General features: G+C 40.9%; 1 protein-coding gene across 6 annotated transcripts in view; it reads right to left on the reverse strand.

The window, feature by feature from the left end:
- Positions 1-4,633: 4,633 nt before the first annotated feature.
- Positions 4,634-20,578, reverse strand: part of LOC124554014 — a 64,659-nt gene continuing 48,714 nt past the window's right edge. For all 6 annotated transcript variants that reach the window (XR_006968205.1, XR_006968206.1, XR_006968204.1 and 3 more), the window contains one exon: positions 4,634-4,920. Coding sequence is in view for 3 of the 6 variants with exons in the window: in XM_047128038.1 (XP_046983994.1) it covers positions 4,656-4,920 (265 nt within the window). In the remaining 3 variants the exon portion in view is untranslated. The remainder of the gene's footprint in view (positions 4,921-20,578) is intronic.

Here is a 20,578-nt window from a genome sequence, read left to right on the forward strand (position 1 = left end):
GAATTAACATAACCTGACAGATGAAACCCAGCTTCACCCCTCGTAAATAGATGGAACAGATCAAGATTTTCCCCCAGCGACATTTTCCGGCAACAATTACAGTAATGTGTATGCTTACCATTGTCCGCTTCTTTTATTTGCTGAACAACACTCACACAGTAAGATTTCATTTTTAAGCCACGAAGGATGCGTTGACATGACTTGCGAGATATTCCTCATTGCTGTGGGCAAAGATAACTACGAAAGTCATTGAAACACTGTGACAAGACGACACCACCACTCAGCTGTTAACCCGAGAAGAATTCATCATAAGCATTCATTCTGTCACCATTCCTTTCTATATAAGTCATAGATTTCTTAATGAACAAAACTATGAAAAAATCCAACACGGGCATACGTCTGAACGAGCAAACTAGTCTTAAGCCAGTATTACAAGACACACCTAACATATACAAATCTGCACCAGCACCCCAAGCGACAAGTGTGGCACTGTCGACTGGTTCACTTCGACCGACTGTGTGATATACCTACCTGTAGGTCTACCCTAGTGCCCCAAGAGAACATATTCGGAACTACAGTCTTGTTTATGTTGTCGAGTATGCAAATTTATCGTTTCTTAGAACTGATACTACTCATTAAATCTTCTGAGAGATCTAGGTTCATATTTATTAAGCGGCGCTAGAATGAAATTATGTTATGGTTATACAGAATTGTACACTAAACCATTCTGTTGGTGATGCAAGAAAATTATTATTATTATTAACTATGTTTACTTTCGCTTTTGTTTCACAGTGTTTTAGACATGGACGACGGTATTATTTAAGCTGCATTTGCAGTGACAGTAGCTTCTTCAGTAGTTAGGACAGAACGATGACGTAATGTCAGGGGCTGGCTTTGGGTTTGGCCTTGGCTGCAAAGAAGGGCTGAAGGCAGGGAGGGTCATACACTCCCCGTTAAGGAAAGAGTTGAGGCCCGAAAATCCTCTGGAATTCAGGAATTTAGCCAGGATGGATGTGTCCTGATTTGACAAACTATTGTCCGTGCTACACGATGGGATTTGTGTGCGTGACACTGATGAGGGAAGCTATTTCACCTAGTCGGAGGTAAGAATCAGACCATTTAACTTGTGTTTTATGGTTTGACCATCACATATCACTGACAACCTCCATTATGCCCTACTATGTTTCGGGTTGATTGTCACACTTCGATTCCTGGCAACTAGGGAATCATTAAGAGCCTAGCTTTCAGTCATAGAGTTTCACAGCCAAGCATTTCAAAAAATTATTCTGCAGGTGTTTGCTAAAATTTGCATCAGACTGAAAGATAAATACTTGAAGGTAAACTACTGTTATCTTACGAGTGTGGAATACCTTTACGTGGTGCTAAGAAGCTAATTTTGTTTAAATTGTTAACAGGCTCCAAGAACACAAACATAAGGGAATTAAATTTGGAAAAAAAATTTAAAACTTTTGGCAGTTTCCAAGCTGTATTGGTAAGCCACAAAATTGAGCTATGTACCATTGAAAACCTGGCATTCCCGAAGTGAATATAAATGTATAAAAAAGAAATTTTATCTTAAATATTCTTCACCAGTAGGACTTTTCAGCAGTTTACTGCAATTGGCAATATAAATGTGTCCATTATTAAATATTTGTACAAATTATCTCTTCAGATGCAATGGACAGGAAGCATGTTGGGTTTGTCCCTCCACAATCTGATGACTTGACATACGAGGGTCAGTCAAAAAGTAATGCCTCCTATTTTTTTTTCTACGTTTAATTGTCAGGAAATTTAAATGCAATTACATAGGTTGAAAACCACAACATTGAGTATCATTTTGTCATTTTTCAATGTAATCTCCGCCCATCTCTACAGTTTTGGTCCATCTTTGAACAAGGGCATGTATCCCAGCACGGTAAAAATCACAGCTCTGCTTCCTAAGCCATTGACGCACGGATGTTTTGACGGCCTCCTCATCTTCAAAATGAATCCCACGATGAGCTTCTTTTAGTGGCCCGAACAGATGGAAGTCTGATGGTGCCAGGTCAGGGCTGTATGGGGGATGAGGCAAAACTTCCCATCCAATTTTGACAATCTCGTCAGAGGTGTGACGACTGGTGTGTGGTCTTGCATTGTCATGCAAAAGAAGAACATCTGCCATTGATTTTGTTGGGCGAACTCGCTGAAGACGTGCTTTAAGTTTGTTGAGGGTTGTGACGTATTGAACAGAATTTATTGTGCATCCCTGCTCCAAAAAATCAACCAGAATCACACACTCTGTATCCCAGAAAACTGTTGCCATAACTTTCCCTGCCGATCGCACAGTTTTGAATTTTTTCTTCCTCGGCGAGCTTGTGTGACGCCACTCCATTGACTGCCTCTTTGATTCGGGTTCAAAAAAATGCACCCATGTTTCGTCCCCGGTCACAATTTTTTTCAGAAACTCATCTCCCTCCAAACGGAAGCGCTGCAAGTGTTGGGAGGCTATTGTTTTCCTTGCCTCTTTATTCTGATCGGTTAACATTCTTGGAACTCACCGTGCACAAACTTTTGAGTACCCCAATTGTTTAATAATCGCGATCACACTGCCTTTACTAAGAGAAATAATGCGACACACTTCATCTGCAGTCACCCGACGGTCACCACGAATGATGTCATCAACTTGCTGAATGTTGTGTGGAGTCACTGCACTCACCAGCCTGCCGCTCCGCTTTTCGTCAGTCAACGGTGTTTGCCCTTCAGCTTCCTTACAACGACGAACCCATCGTCTAACAGTGCTGACATCCACTGTCACAACACCATACACCTTCTTCAGTCTTTCATGAATGCGTATGGGCGTTTCACCTTCTGCATTCAAGAATTCAATCACACAACGCTGTCTCAAACGAACATCGATGTCGGCCATCTTACAAACTTCTGCTGTGCTGCCACCTGTTGACACAGAAAGTTACTACTGCAGTGGATTGCAGAAGAAGGTTTGAGGAATGGCGCCAAATTCAAATTTTTCACTTAACTTAATTTCTTTAAGTAGAAAAAAAATGGGAGGCATTACTTTTTGACCAACCCTCGTATTACAACTAAAAAAAGTTTCACAGTCTTTTTTTGCTGGCTGTTGTAGATGCTAGGTATAGATAGGTTCACCCTTGTTGGCAATGGTTGCAATGGCAGGGCAAGTGTTTTTTTTTTGGGGGGGGGGGGGGGGGAGGAGATCTATGCCAACAGTCACATCAGTTCTGCGTGAAAACTGGCTAAAGATACCCTAGGAAAAAATACTTCCATGCAGCAACATAAAAAGTGCTACATGCTATACTGACAGAGGACTCTCTCTCTCTCTCTCTCTCTCTCTCTCTCTCTCTCTCTCTCTCTCTCTCTCTCTCTCTCCCCCCCCCCCCACACACACACAAACACAAACACACACACACACACACACACACACACACACACACACACACACACACAACATACTACATGGTGTGTGGCAACTTTCCTTTCATAATATTGTTACATTCCATCCTGGATTTCCCATTGTTTGTTCGCTACACAACTATTCAATTGATGATGCAGATAGCACTTATCTGGCAAGTACTGATGTCGAAGACACAGATCTGTATACCATAGGGCAGGGTTTCCCAACATGTGGTCCGCAGACCCCTTAGGGCTCCGCTGGCTCTTCCTAGGGAGTCCGCGGCCACCTTTCACCGAATCGTGTAAAATAATGAGTAAAATTATTAAATAAAAATGTGAAAATCAAATTTATCACTATTTTTTTCGTGTGAAAACGAGTACTTTAACTTCAGGTCGTATTCCCAAGCAGCCTTTGCGGTTCCTAAGTGAGAACGCATACACAGTTTAATGCCGGAGAATGTGGCTTCTCTGATTGACGGTTTCGCAGCAATTCGGGGGTCATTTGTGCCCCGGCTCACGGCGCTAGATGCGCTGAAAGCTTTTACGCATGCGCAGAGCGAGCTTTGTCGACCAATCACAGCGCTCAATGGCACGTATGCGGCCCCAGGCATCATTAAATGTTAAACTTGCTTTGTCAGTGCACTACCTATTTCATAAGTCAATTTTTGACCAGTTTATTACTTCTAACATGGATCCCTCGCTGAAAGCGGGATCAGTGAAGAACGGTGCGGTTTCTCCATCACCTTCACAACAAGGGAAGTTTCCAGTTGAAATGAAGGAGGAGGGAGGACGACCAAAGGAAGAACACTCACAAGAAGCTCCAAAGACTATTAATACTTCAGGGAGGGGGGGTCATTGGGAAAGTAGCACTAGCATTAAGAAGCTCTCAGTTCCCATGGGTTTCGCTCTGAAATTTAAAGTTACTGTGCTCGACTGACTAGAGGTCCGCCATGGATTTTCAACTGTAGAAGGGGTCCGCCAACTGAAAAGGTTGGGAAGCCCTGCCATAGGGAATGGGTTTTGGCGGTGTGACAAATCTCTCGCAAGCTTACCACAACAGGACAGAAACAGGACATCATTACATGCCACAGAAGTGAGTGAGAATCCTGTGAATATTTCAATCCTGTAGGGTATGTACCCTGGCAGTGGGAAGCTATAACGAAAACAATTTTTAATTTTCAATCTTTTATTTAAAAATTAACAATCAGTAACTTTCTGAATTGCATCCATGATGGCATTCATGATAACATTCACTTTGCCTCTGCATTTAATTTTCTATTTTTAGTTGTTATCAGCTCAGCTGCAACATATTCGCCCAACTTGTCATCCTCATTGCTCCCATTCATTGCTGTTTGTTTGTCTCGCAGCATTGACAATGTGCTGCTTACCAGGACATCTTTGGCCTGCTTCTTAGAATTGGCAGAGTGCCCCACTTTGAATAATTCTGGTGCGCGCTGAGGGGTAGATGGAGAACTGTTCTCAACTGCACACCCCACTGTAAATGTCTTGTGAGCACTAGAAAAAAAAGCAATTTATGAAATACTGCACTGTAAACATGATAAAATAATAACATTACAATTAAAATTGATTGTGCCAAATACAGTAGACTGTATAAAATTATTGGTGTAAATAACATGTAGGAAACCTGAATGTTGGAACCATTGGCTTGCTGCAATAAATTTGTACAGTAATATGGAAAGGTCAGTGTTGAAACTCTTTTATTTTCTATAAAGAAAAACACTAAAGAAGTCTGTGATGATATAAATGAACATTATGGTGAGGCAGTGAATTAAAAAACAATAATTCTGACACATGAGACGTTGTATCTACTCAACTGCAGTAGGTGGCAAAGCCTGTAACTTTTCTAATAAATTTAGCCACAGATGGAAGGTTATTCCTGACAAGTTTCAGATAGAGTAAGGTGATCCCCATTTCCGAAGTGCAGCAAGAAAGATCCAGGAAATTACCGAACAACAACTATTACACCTGTCTCATCTAAAATAATAGAACGTGCAATTAAAAACAATAGTAAATTGTAAAGAAAAAATGCCATACTCTGATGCCCAGCACGGATTTAGCACAGGTAGATCCAGCAGTACAGCAACAGCTGAATGTATACTGTATTCAACTAAGGCACTAGATGGACAAAAGGAAGTTTGTGGTATGTTTCTAGACTATTCAAAAGCCTTTGATTGTGTATGTATTTACATAAAGTCACTACGCTGCACTGTTAAACAGTAATATCCATAACTATAACAAAATTTTAAAAAAACATACTGAAGGAAATCGGGTCAACTTAACTGACGAAGAGCCTGTAAAAGCAAAATGCCTTCTATGCAACTGTTTGCCATACTACATAAAGTTAACAGAAAACATGTCCACTTTCAGATTAAAAAATAAACTAAAATGTCCCTTATTTAAAATTTTACATACAGCGTACCTTGAAGCAAAAAATTAATGTAATGTTTCATATGTAACTTTGCAAATATGTAAAAAAAACTGTCAGAAAACATAAAGTGATTTAAATCTTTGGTAATTATGTACGTATTTCAGAGGCTATTTTCGAAGATGTAAGCACATAGTTAAGTATTTTTTAAATTTCTAATGTCAAATATCACCATGACAGGACTTTAAAAAAGGGCAATTTTGAGAGAAAATCGAAGCAGAAGATGACGCCATAGCAATCAGGAATAACAAGACAAGGGAACTGTTTCATGTAACTGGATTTAGTCCAAAAATTAAATAAATTTTGTGAATGCAACACAGTGAAAGACTTACGAAAGTAATAATGTTAAAAGAATGAAAAGAAGACCTCGATGTATTAGACTAAGAAGAGATGCAACGAGTATAATTCAACTAAGAAGATACGTTGTGGGGAATGTCCAGCTCCCACACGCATCGCAGGAACGCAGATGCGAAGACAACATCCGACATCACCGGCACCAGTTGCTGCTAACCGGCGCTGATTCTACATACGCACACCGATGCAGACACGAAAACCAGCAACCGATGCCACCGGCAGCAGTTATTTTTCACCGGTGCCGATTCCACACCTGCTCATTGATGGAGCCTAAACTCTACACCGTAGAGCGAAAAATAATAATTGTTCGAGTACAAAGTCGAAGAAACTGCATTAGTGTAGTTACAATGCTTAGAGTTAATTCGTTAAATGATCACCTGATCAAAAACTAAGACAAATATGGATACACAGAGAATTGGAGAAACTTCAGAACCAGCCATAGCAATGAAAGTGAGTGAGGAGGTGCCAGACTGGTCTGAATTAGTGAATTAGATTAAAACTAAGTGATAAAATTGATGACCAAAGTGCAGATTCAGCAGCTTCAAGAAACAAACTGACGGCTCAAAATACTTCTTTAAGAAGGGAACTAAAAACTTTAAATGCTCGAAGTCTTAATTTAGACTCAGTAAATACTCAAATGATAAAATAGATGACCAGGGTGCTTCTTTGACAAATGAAATATGTGCAACTTCCAGTGAAAAACTTGGTGCACAGAGTGCTAATTTAAGTAGAGAAATAGACAGTGATGAACTCAATAAGTTCTAAATTGGATGCTCGAGGTGAGATTTTGAATAAAAACCTAGACTTAATAAAATCAATGGATTCTAAATTAAAGGATCAGTATGACATGACAAATATAGATTTGTTGAACATCGGAGTAGACACTCAAAGCAAAGAATCTAGTAACTGATGTGGAGACATGGTTGGTTTGGAAACTGAATTTGATGCCAAACGTAATAATGTAGAATCGAAACCTATTGAAAACTTAGAATCTTTAAAAGACGTGTACAATAATGAATACAATAATTTAACACAAGGTTTAAGTACTTCAAAAGAGAGTCTAGATTAGTCTAAGGAATTAATTTCTATTATTGAATTGCAAATTACAGGTGTCAGTACACGAGTAAATAATGTAGGATGGAATTTCAAAGAGAATGCATCCAGCTTTGTTATTACAAGTGTATGTAGCTTGGAGGAACCATTTAAGAAATAATAGATCGAGGAGTTGTCACGAGAGTAACCTCTGGAAACATTTCAACTATTTCCAGAATGAGATTTTCACTCTGCAGCGGAGTGTGCGCTGATATGAAACTTCCTGGCAGATTAAAACTGTGTGCCCGACCGAGACTCGAACTCGGGACCTTTGCCTTTCGCGGGCAAGTGCTCTACCAACTGAGCTACCGAAGCACGACTCACGCCCGGTACTCACAGCTTTACTTCTGCCAGTACCTCGTCTCCTACCTTCCAAACTTTACAGAAGCTCTCCTGCGAACCTAGCAGAACTAGCACTCCTGCCAGGAAGTTTCATATCAGCGCACACTCCGCTGCAGAGTGAAAATCTCATTCTGGAAACATCCCCCAGGCTGTGGCTAAGCCATGTCTCCGCAATATCCTTTCTTTCAGGAGTGCTAGTTCTGCAAGGTTCGCAGGAGAGCTTCTGTAAAGTTTGGAAGGTAGGAGACGAGGTACTGGCAGAAGTAAAGCTGTGAGTACCGGGCGTGAGTCGTGCTTTGGTAGCTCAGATGGTAGAGCACTTGCCCGCGAAAGGCAAAGGTCCCGAGTTCGAGTCTCGGTCGGGCACACAGTTTTAATCTGCCAGGAAGTTTCATTTCAACTATTGCTTCTTCCGAAATTAATAATACCAGCAAGGTTATAGCTGACTTGTGGAAAGGATTCAAATTTATCCAGGATAGAGTAGAAAATGGAATAACTTCACCTGATGTTGTGTTACCTAGTAAAGTGGTGATTGTTTTGCCGTGGGGAGACTTCCACACAAAATTCAGCGAGAATTACTGGTTTGCACTTGCTCCAGTGAGGTTAATATCAGATACATGGAATCCGGGCAGAGTCACATTTATCCCGCAGGGACGTTAACGTTCTGTGTTAACGGGCGGAGTGACAACTGTCGGATCCCGAGTTGTTTTCGGTGTTTCTTCCAGAATAGTTTTCCTGCACTGAATTCCCTTCAAATCTTACATGATTCTGTAGTCTATTACTGAATTACTAAACTATCCTGTAATTTTAGTGTTTAGAAAATTGGATATAAACATAATGTAAAGACTGGCATAAGAGAACCATGGAAGAAACAGTGACCTCTAGGCATGAAACGAACCGAGTAGAATATTATATTTATGAATAATGTAATATAATGTGACGGACAGAACAACTATTTTATCATAGTGTATAATTTTCTATTTTGCATAGAATATTTTACACCTTTTATGAGGTATGATATAGACGGGAGCGTTTGTATAGATTTTGAAAGGGGCTGGGTAGTGTAGGTAAAAGCACGATTTACACTAACAGATATATCATGAATGACACAATACTCACATCACACCTTTCAAACAACCCTCGCAAACAAGTGTGTGTGATTATTTGACACTGCTATTTCCACAGGGTTGCTAAGATTTTCTTCGGGGACCTTAAAGGTTACGGTGGTAATGTCTGTTCCATAGGAACCACCTCCAGCTTGTCACTCAAGCACCGGCGAGGTAGGGGGTCCTGGGGAAGGGTTGTGGGAAGGGTTTCCTGTCTTTGGGGCTGTCTTCTTTCTCTTTTTCAATCTTAGCAACCAAATCTATTTTTTTTTCCTTTCTTACTTCTCATTTGAGGACGTGTCTATTTCTCCCTCTTTCCATATGCATCTACTTCCATCGCAGAAGTCCTTCCTGGTTTCCAATAACCTACAAATTACTTCAAATAAGTAGACCGAGAATCAGGCCCCCCCCCCCCCCCCCCCACACACACACACACACACACACACACGAAGATACACAAGCAATGAAAATACTGACTAGAAACCTGTCAAAAGGTGAGAACCATCAAGTGATGGAGAGGGAAGGTTTGTGTACAGCAGGAAATATGCACACATTGTTGTTTATTGTGACGGTTCTACATCGCACGTATATATAGGAAAATATACAGCGTGGTGTATCTGAAGTTTCGGATGAGATTGTCCCAAAAACTATACATCAGGTAAAAATAGTGGGTAAGAAAAGTTCGTAAGCTCAAAGGGGGACATCAAATGATGCTACACGTGAGCTCCAACTCCCATCCCTTTGGGTGGGGTGGAGGACAACTTTCAAATCTTAAATGGGAACACCCATTTTTTATTGCAGATTCGGATTCTCCATAAAAGAGTAATCAAGTTTTGTCTGAAACATTTTTTAAACCATAGACAGATGGTGCTGAAATCAAGAAAGAAGTAAAATTGTGGAAGAACTCTGATTTATTTAGAATTATGCGAGAAAGACGCATCAAATCGATAAAAAATGTGCACCAGTTCTTTCGTTACGCCAAATTAAGCTGCTGTTGTACAAAATGTACTGTATCCTACTTTTAGTATTACCCAGGAACAATGACATGGACTTTGTAGAATGATGTTCCCATGGGGTGCTTCATTAGTGAGTCCCCTTGCCTCTCACAATTTGGGGCGCTTAAATAATGAAATTATCCACGAAGAAATTGTTCAAAATCATCCCCATTTGCTTCAATGCATGAAGTCAATCGTCTGCATAAGTTGTCCACAGTTTTGAGCAGCACATCCCATGTATGGCTGCACACACAATGCGTTGCTCCATATCGTTTTGCGTTGTGGGCTGTCTTTCATTAACAGTATTTTTTAAATAGCCTCACAAGGAAAAAATCAGGAGATGTTAGGTCTGGTGAATGTGGAGGCCACTGAATTGGCCCGCCGCATCCTATCCACCGACCGGGGTACCGACTACTCGTTTCAGAATCCAGTTGAACACAGGCGAGAATGTTAGGGTACGGGCGTAATTTTCATTGTAATCACGATGACGAGGTGGACGGTGCATGTATCCATTTCGAGCTCGTCGAGTGCAATTTAGAATAATATTTTCCCTTGGATGTCACCTGTTTGGGAAACGATACACATACAATTCTGCAGCTGCAGCGTAATTGTTATGGCATCCACCTAAAATTAACATCGTATCAACAATCTCTGTAGGAGAACAGTGAGCCATGTTTCGCTAAAGAATAATTTACTTTCGTCAGTTGATGTTTACGGTTCACAATCTGAAAGTTAAGTGACGTCTGATCTTTATATTGAGCTGCAGTTCCCAGTTTGGCCATGCTAGCGCTACAGTCAGGTGAGTAATGAAACTGTGAAGAGTTCTGTAACGAAATTTTAATACCATTCTGCCTCCCTCCATCAAATACTGTGGTGGGAAGGATACATTTTGTAAAAAATAAAAAATAGCTTAATTTGGCGTAATGAAAGAATGGGTGGACATTTTGTATGTATTTCATGCATCCTCCTCGGATCATTCTAAATAAATCCGAGTTCTTCCCAATTTTAATTTTTCTCGATTTCAGTGCCATCTGTCAATGGTTTAGAAATGATTCAGACATAACTTGATTACTTTTTTATGGAGAATCCGAATCTGCAATAAAAAATAGGTGTTTCCATTTAAAATTTAAAAGTTGCCCCATGCCCCACTGAAGGGGGAGGGGGCTGTGGATCACGTCTAGTATCATTTGATGTCCTGCTCTGAGCTTACGAACTTGTCTTATCCACTTTTTTTTACCAGATAATTTTACTCGATAATTTTGGAGATAATCTCATCTGAAACTTTCGATGGACCACCCTGGATATATACATATAACTAGAAGGATTCCACGTCAAGTAGATAGGGAGGCATGAGCAAGGAAAGAGCATAAACCTGAGAGGAATCGATTCTGGTAATTATTAAGGAATGTCGAGTCGGAATATATGTAGGCGTAGTATCTGTTAAGGGTAAAGAAGTCTAAAGTAGAGGACAACTCCAGGGATGAAGTTAATTATCAAGAAGTGAGAGTGAAGTGTAAAATAGATTTTTATTTTTTTCCAGATTTTTAAGTACTTCACATGCTGGACACTCTAGAGGCAAGACGGGTTCATAAATTATGTGGTTGTTAAACCAACTTTATTTCAGATGTATTTTATCTAGTCTAATGCGAGACGAATCGGTTGACTTGTATACATTCGAATATTGATGTGAGAAATGGTGAATATGTTATTTGTGGAAGTTGAAATTACCAAGACTGAACTAAAAGTATTCATTGAGCACTAAATTATTTCCAAAGTAGAGAGAGAGAGAGAGAGAGAGAGAGAGAGAGAGATAGGGAGAGAGAGAGAGTGTGTCTTATAAATTCCTGTTAACCAGCAGTATTCTTCAAAGAAGAAGGTTTTGGAGATCAACGGAGCCGGCAATCCATAGAAGAAGATCGGCTGTACACATCAATTAAGTCAATCTATGACAGATAGGTGTGAATTTTTGCAGTCCAACTTCACATTGCTTTTGATTGTCTTAGGCATTAGAGTACGTTACAAACAAATAAATTGCTCAGCAGTTCCTATTAAAGATCATTGACATTACCTCTTCTGAAACTGATACACGAGCATCTCTGCAAACTACTACATACAGTGATGTATCAGATTTTTCAAAAAGTCTAGTGGATGCTTCTGCACAATAGACCACAAAAAATGCTCTCAGTCCACCGGTCTGCCGTACATGTATTTGGGGTATTTTAAGTTAATTTCATTTATTACTACCAGTGTGCTTGCATCAAAGTTTCCACTGCTGTGCATTTGACATGTGAATGTTTTCACTCACAGAAATGACATGGGGAGCACACACAAAGTGGAAGCATAGTATTTGAAAGCACTAGCACATATCGCACAAATCAACAATTTCTGCACTAAGTGGACGTGTCCAAACCCTGTGAAGTATATTTTTACTATCGGAAATTAACCGTTGATATCAATGTAGATTCCTACAACAGGATAACCTATCTTACATAATGCAGAAAATGTGCAATGACAGTGACAAAAATTAGTACTCATGACGGAGACTGGGATATTTTTCAGCAGTTTTCTAGGCACTATGTGGCCTTTCAAATACGCCAACAGGTCGAACCACCACACGCTTAGTTTATGGGTGGTCCCGCCTGAGCTACTATGCGTTTTTTCCCCCCATCTTTATGAGTTCAGCTGAATAATGCAAACGTAAGGAGGCTAAGCGTGCTTTACATTCCTCATTCATTACACCAGACAACTGTTCTCACTTTTTCTCCTATTCTGGCGAAGCTTTCCTTCCTGGCGTGTTGAAATAATACAGATGTTACGGAATCAAATGCATGTGCTACTTTCACTAATTTATGTGATATATATATATATATATCTATCAAAAGTAAAATTATAGGCACATTAACTTGTATAAACCCAGAATGAATCATTTGTAGATCTGTAGATTGCCTTATTGTGGTACAAAATATGCTAGGTCATAGCGACACCTTTCGTTGCTGTATTCTTCAATCATCACTTGAAAGCTCTTTTTATTCCATTTCATTGCTACAATAAGAAGCTATCATTAGATGGAAATGTCGTGTGGCTAGGGCCTCCCGTCGGGTAGACCATTCGCCTGGTGCAGGTCTTTCGATTTGACGCCACTTCGGCGACCTGCGTGTCGATGGGGATGAAATGATGAAGATTAGGACAACACAACACCCAGTCCCTGAGCGGAGAAAATTTCCGACCCAGCCGGGAATCGAACCCGCGCCCTTGGGATTGACAGTCTGTCACGCTGACCACTCAGCTACCGGGGCGGACGATCATTAGATATAGAGATTTCTTTCAATGGGGATACAAAAAAGATATTTCATTTGTTTCGTTAATGTATTTATAAGCTACTTCTTAGTGGAAAAAATACCCAGGATACTATGTGGAATCGACGAATCGATCCGTGTGTTTTGTCTGCTGCGGAAAACTATAACTAGTAGACAGCCCGCTCGCAAGGCTGCGTTCTGTGCACGCGGAGTCACCGCCTCTACTGCACACACACGGACACACGACAGAATAGAACAGATGCCACCTGTGTGGTTTTTTGTTATGGTTTTAGGGCGCAAAACTGCTACAGTCATTAGCACCCGGTCTGTGACTTAGGAAAAGCTAAAAAAAACGAAACTGGAAACCAGTAGCAATGGGAGCAAAACTCAAAAAAGTGTGGAAACCAAAAAACAGAAGGAAAGCTTAAAAAACCACTATAGAAGGGGGGTTGTTTGTCCCCAAAAGGAGCTTCAAATGACTGATGTCATCTCACTGGCACTAATGAACTCGAGAACACGATCGGCTGATGGCGTGTCATCTGCTAAAATGGAAGATATATCAGGCGACAGCTGTAGACGGGCGCGTAACGGAGTAAAATAGGGGCACTCAAGTAGAAGGTGTCTCACCGTCCACAGTTGAGAGCAGTGGGGACAGAGTGGGGGAGAATCGCCGTTTAAAAGATGTCGATGGCTAAAAAGACAGAGCCCTATCCGGAGTCTAGTTAAAATTACCTCCTCCCGACGCCGAGTTCGGGAGGAAGAGGTCCAAGCACAGGGAAGAGCTTCCACGTCCCGCAATTTATTACTGGGAAGTGTCGACCAATGTGCGTGCCATAAAAGAGCAACATGACGACATAAAACATTCCATAGATCGGCGAAGGAATCATGCGAATTGCTAGCCGAAGAAGAGAGACTGCAGCCCTGGCCACTATATCGGCCGCCTTATTTCCACAGATACCAACAAGTCTTGGGATCCATAGGAATGCCACAGAGGTCCTGAATCTGGTGGACCAGAGGGTGGACAGGGTACAGAGCTTGGAGAGAGCTGAGAGAGTCTGAGCAGATAACATTCTGTACCCGCTGATGGCAATAGATGTACTGGACAGCCTGGAGAACAGCGTAAAGCTCCGCAGTATAAACTGAACACTGGTTGGGAAGCCAAAATCGATTTGGGGTGTCGCCAACAATATAGGCGCTCCCAATACCAAGTGCCACCTGTGTTAACAGAACTGCTCCTACTTCAACCTGGCAGATGAACAGTCTGCTAAAATGATAGAACCATAGCTTTGCCTGTTTTGCTGCTAGATGGCAGGTCAACCTTACTTCACTTTTACACCTACGGTGTGTCGTGTTATACAGATTTAAGAACCTGGATTTTGCTGACTACATTTTTCTGTTGACAGAAACACAACACAGCTTTCAACTAATAGTTACCGAGCTGGGTGGAGCAGCCATTTCTTTAGGACTGTAAAGAAATAGTGATGAAACAAAAACAATATGCATAAGTGGAAATGTACCTACTCAACTTACACTGCAACAGAAGGTACAGCAAGGTGTTAACCAATTCCCATATCTCAGCAGTTTTATCCGTAAATAATGGGAAAGCCATATGCACATAAACAGATGGCACTATCATTGCACACGCAAGGTATACAATGGCAGTACAACAGGGAGCTGTCATGTGCACTCAGGTGATTCACGTAAAAAGATTTCCAACACGACTATCATCACACGGCAGGAATTAACGGACTGTGGATGCGAAATGCTAGTCTGAGATGGACACGTGAAACATTCCCTTTTGGAAATTATCTGACAATTCAATTTTCCGAGATCCACAGTGTCAAGAATACCGAATTTCACGCATTACCTCTCACTACAGACAACGCAGTGGCTGATGGCCTCCATTTAACGACCGAGAGCAGTGGTGCTGTGTGGAGTTGCCAGTGCTAAGAAACAAGCAACACTGTGTCAAATAATCACAGAAATCAGTGGGACTTCGACAAACCCACCTGTTAGGAAAGTGCAGTGAAATCTGGTTGGGTTGTTTTTGGGGAAGGAGACCAGACAGCAAGGTCATCAGTCTCATCGGATTAGGGAAAGACGGGGAAGGAAGTCGGCCGCGCCCTTTGAAAGGAACCATCCCGGCATTTGCCTGGAGCGATTTAGGGAAATCACGGAAAACCTAAATCAGGATGGCCGGATGCGGGATTGAACGGTCGTCCTCCCGGATACGAGTCCAGTGTTTAACCACTGCACCACCTCGCTCGGTCCTGAAATCTGGTATTAACTGCTACAGCAACAGACAAACGATGCGAGTGCCTTTGCTAACAGCACAACATCGTCTGCAGCACCTCTCCTGAGCTTGTGACTAACGGTCGGATCCTAGGTGGCTGGAAAATTGTGTACTGGTGAGATGAACCCCAATTTCAGATGGTAGGAGCTGACGGCAGGGTTCAAGTGCGGTTTTACTTCAATACTTGGAGACCACCTGCAGCCATTCCTGGACTTCATTTTCCCAAACAACGATGGAGTGACAATTCGCCATGTGAATGGGTCACAACTGTTTGTGATTGGTTTGAAGAACATTCTGAACAATTCAAGTGAATGATTTGATTACCAAGATTACCCAACACGAATCTCATTGAACATTCACGTGACAGTTCTCCACAAAATCCCACACTAACACAAAGCCCTGCACTGGCAATACTTTCATGAACACTGACAGCTATAGAGGCAGCTTGGCTCATTACTACTGTGGGATGCTGCTAACGATTTTTCAAGTCCGTGCCACGTCAAATTGCTGCACTATGTTGGGCAAAATCAGGCTCGAGAAGATATTACGAAGAATTCTGTGACTTGTCACTTCAGTGTAGTGGAGATGTAGATGTAGATGCAGGCATCACTAGCTGAATTGGGAAGGGCTTCTGCAGTCTTCCACGCAATCTGATCCACACAGGAATTAAGACTCTAGAAGTACTCATACTAAGCTCCAGGTGCACTCCTGTCTCTCGTCCTAGTGACGGCCAGGCACTGGTGCGGAACCTAGGAAATGTCAACAAAATTGACACACGATTTAAGTGTTTCTCACTGATGACACTCGGGGTAAATTTTTGGTATTAGCTATAGTGACCAAGTTTCAAATGGTTGTCTGCACAGCCCAAACAATACCATTGCTGAAAGAAGAATGACACTTGTGGGCCACGTTCTATGCCTGAAGGACGGAAGAATCCCCAAAGTGTCAGTGGTGTGGAAACTAACAGATGGATGCAGAAACAGGGAAAACTTTGTATCACCTGGAAACTTCCCAATTTGGGAAGAAGCTGAAACGCTGGCAGTTGATCAAGTTTGCTGCAGGAAACCTGTTGCCCAAAATGCTGCTGAGCACCTATAAAGTAAACACATATTTGAAGTTGTTTTATACGTGGCAGTCTGATTTATTAAAGCAGGGGTTGTGAACCTTTTTTACCTACCATCCACTTTTGCATCACTGCAATGTTTTCCTAGCTGCGGGAATTTCCCGCAACGTGCTGCATAATATGTGTGGGAGACTGCGCTCCCCACTCGCACAATGTGAACATAGCAGACCATTTGCCTATCGTCCGGCAAAACAGTGCCACTGTGGGACACGCTTGCACGCCTCAGAAAGGGTATGTCTCGCACACTGCAGCAATTTGCTTGAGGGCGCTTGTAGTGGGAAAGTCAACTGAGCAGCTGGAGAATACCACATGACAGCTGCAATATTTTTTTCACATGTACAGGCAGTAAGACTACGTAATTCTTCTGATCTAATTATTCACCTGAAATGTCAGCTGACTGATTCTCTGTCTCAAACAATGAGCAACATATCAAATTCGTGTCCAAACGGCATATTTTGTGGAACACAGCTGACACTGGCATGAGAAACTTTATGCAAAAATGAGTTAATTTGGGGAGAAAGCTGAAGAAAACTGAATGAAACATGTAAGAAGAAATGTCTTTGATTATGTCCAATATAAAACATCAGTAAATTCACGTGTACTGAGCTTTAACCACCATTATAATGAGTTGGATGTTGTTACTGTGATTAGTACCGTGAATGACTTAAAATTCAGCCCACCGAAGTAATCAGTGAATCTGTTGCTCACGGTGAATCCCTTAGCTTTGACATAACTGTCAACCAGGGCATTGATTTCCGGTACGTTTGAGTGATAAGGCAGAGGGAACTGGTACTCTTCTCCATCGCCTCGCAACTGTTTTGTTACTAAAATGTTATTTGATCCTTCACAACACATGGAGATTTGTGAGACTGCTTTGCACTTTCTGAATAATCTTCCCAATAACACACAGTCTCCTTCCCTTTAGACTGCACGCTCCACTGCACCTTTTGCCTTCGCTGTCCCCACTACCTATTGTTGCGCCGCAGTCCACTGTGCCTTTAATACCAAAATGTTCATTGCAGCACACTTGAAGTCGCATGGCGTCAATGAACTACAAAATACTACTCTCATCTAAAGAAAACTGTAGCACCGACAAACTTCCAAAAAACTATTAAAATGTTTTCAAACCTTTCTGAAAATTTTTCTTTCTTTGATCTCCCACAGAAAAATGTAGAGTGAAAAAGTTTGTCAAATAATACATTTCAGATGCTGGTTTGCTAGAAATTCCAAGTCACACATTTTAATTTATTACTTCACTGTTACTAACTATTGGCCAGAAAGTTTTCACCCATTAACATATGATACTGAAGCCAGTTATAAAATTGTGTTGTACAACACCTAGTTTGGGAGGTATGGCGTGATATATATTAATTATTCAAAAACAGTCTTAATCGCATTTATTATTATTATTATACAGCCAACCGGTTTCAACCCGTCGTAGGGGTCATTATCATCTGAACGTTTACACTGTGAAATTATAGATATTTGTCAGAAAGACTCCATTATACTACAGCTAAAATTACGTAAATTTAAAGTATGTTACCCATTGGTCGACTGTTGGCGGTGTCACTCCTGTCTACATAACAGCAGGAAACTATGCGAGACTCACCCTTCGTATGGGCTTAAATAGCATGCTGGTATCATGTGAATAGACAGCAACACCCCCCAGTGGCGATCAACGGTATTTAATACAGTTTATTATATGTAATTACTAGTCACCTTGGTTTAACGTAAATTTAAGTTACAGTAAATAACAGAAGGCGAAACCATTTCATTTAAAAAGAGTTACAATTATAGTGTTAATTATGAAATAACAACAAATGTTCCGTAGTCAACTCGTAAAAGTATATTACATCATGTGCCATAAGCAATTTGTGGCACACAAAAACTGGTGTCGTCTTGTATTACAATATATCTATTTGTACATTTACATAGAAAACATTTGAGTCAATTTACTAAAACAGCTAATATGGAAGGACTACAGAGCCCTCTACTCCCTGTGGAGAGGACGCCGTTGCCACAGGCTATAAAGCGTATATCAGGCACCCTCTAGTCCGTGTAGCGAGGATGCCGTCGTCATGGTAGCAGCTTGTGTGTTCGTATGGTGTTGTTGATGTGGGATTAATAATACTAATTGCTGCTTCATCTCTACAAACATGCTGTCCAAAAATCGTGAAAAGTATTGATTAGCATGAAAAGTAGCACCAAATTTTCATTGTGTTAATGAAAGACGTAAGAAGGTAGTTCTCATATCACTGTCATGTACAGTTGCTGAATTATAAAATACACAACTTTCAACTTTTTATGTTTGTACATGCACTGCCCCACACCTACAAAAACATTTCACAAAGTGTCCTGCGGCCCACTTCGGACAGCAAAAGACAAGCGCATTCCACAGGCGATAAATTTTCCTACATCTAGGAAAATGCAGCTTTAGTATTAAAATTTTCTGACCATCCACCATTCCACGGTAATGATGATTTCTAAAGTGGGGAAGTAACTCAACGTTATAAAATTGATAAAGTAGAGTTGCATCAAGTGAAAGTATAGAATAATACTTACTAACCCAATATTTTTTTCAAATTTCTGTGAAACCCTAATGTAAATATTTTGACCTCCACCTGTCTACTGCCTGCTATGAAGGTTCGGACGCCCACTAGTGGGTGCTAGGGACCAAGTTGACCATCAGTGCTGATTAATAATGTTTTCTCACAATCAGTGTGAAGTGCCGTGTATGTAACAGAAACCCCTGACATGCAGAAAAACATGCATGAAGGTATACCTAGTTAAAACTTGTTGATTGGTTGCCATTTACTGTCCACCCACTGGCTGCGTATAACTCAACACAGAGAAATGATGTCAACATATTAGTTTCACAAAACAAGTGAAATGCACGGATGTTACTTTGCAAGTTTTAGCTGAGGATATGAGCACTATGCAAACAGGCTGGCCCACAAGCAGCCTGAAAATGGCTCAGCAGTGAGTATTTCATCAGCAATATCTAAATTCTTTGATATTACCTGCACGACATAATGAAAACACTACTCTCACTCACATAAAAATTAATGGTTTTCTTTTTTTTTACAATTTACATATGGGAAAATTAACTATACTACAAAGTGTCATGCTTGTTGTGGGGGATGTGGGAAAGACCACAAATTCTGGCACAGGAGGCAAGAAATTATACATCAAAATAACAAGCTTTCTATGAACAATGGAGCCCACTACAAATACAAGCTGTTTTAGCAGAAGTTCATAAGAAAAAAAGATTTTTTTTTCGAAATAACTTCTTGGACATAGCACATGCTGATGCTTTTTACATTGTTACTGAAAAAGACAGCCCACTGTTGATTAACCAACAACTGAAAGGATACCTGAAGTTCACCCATGGAACTGAGCAACAGTTATTTCAGAATAGCAGGATCTAGAGTGTACTGAATAATGAAATTCAACAGTTAAGTAAGTTATGTATTTTCACACAAATAAAATTTACATGATCAGATAACTAAATTTTGTTTCCTCATTCACACAAATCAATGCGTACACCCTTAATAGGACGGATAATGCCTAGTTGGAATTCCATTTCTCTCCACGTACTATTCAAGATCTCCATGTTGACATGTTCAAGTGGATTGCAAATGTGTGCCTTCAATTCCTGTAGGTCTCTAGCCCTGGTTCAATATACCGCATCCTTCACAAAACCCCAGGAAAAAATTAGTGGTGTAAGGTCAGGGGATCATGGTGCACTTGAAGTTGGACCATCTCGTCCAATCCACCTACCTGGAAACCTTTTACATAGAAATTAAAGTACATTTAGGGGCCAGTGAAGTGGTGCCCTGTCTTACTGGAATATGACACCAGGCTGCAGGTGTTCCAATTGTGGCACAGTAAACTCTTGTAGCATGTCCATGTTAACACCACTGTTGATGGCAGTGATGGGAAAGAATGAATCAGTGATGCAACTGGGGATCAGTCTACATCTAACATTGACCTTACAACTGTCTCTTTCCATTTCATGTCTAACATGAGGATGTGGCAAATCCTACATAAAAACGTTATGACAATTCAGTTTGCTGGATACATGAAATGTTGCAATATCGAAGGAAGAAATCTTTTCCAAAAATTC

This window comes from Schistocerca americana, chromosome 11 (assembly GCF_021461395.2).
Source record: "Schistocerca americana isolate TAMUIC-IGC-003095 chromosome 11, iqSchAmer2.1, whole genome shotgun sequence".
Classification (NCBI taxonomy): domain Eukaryota; kingdom Metazoa; phylum Arthropoda; class Insecta; order Orthoptera; family Acrididae; genus Schistocerca; species Schistocerca americana.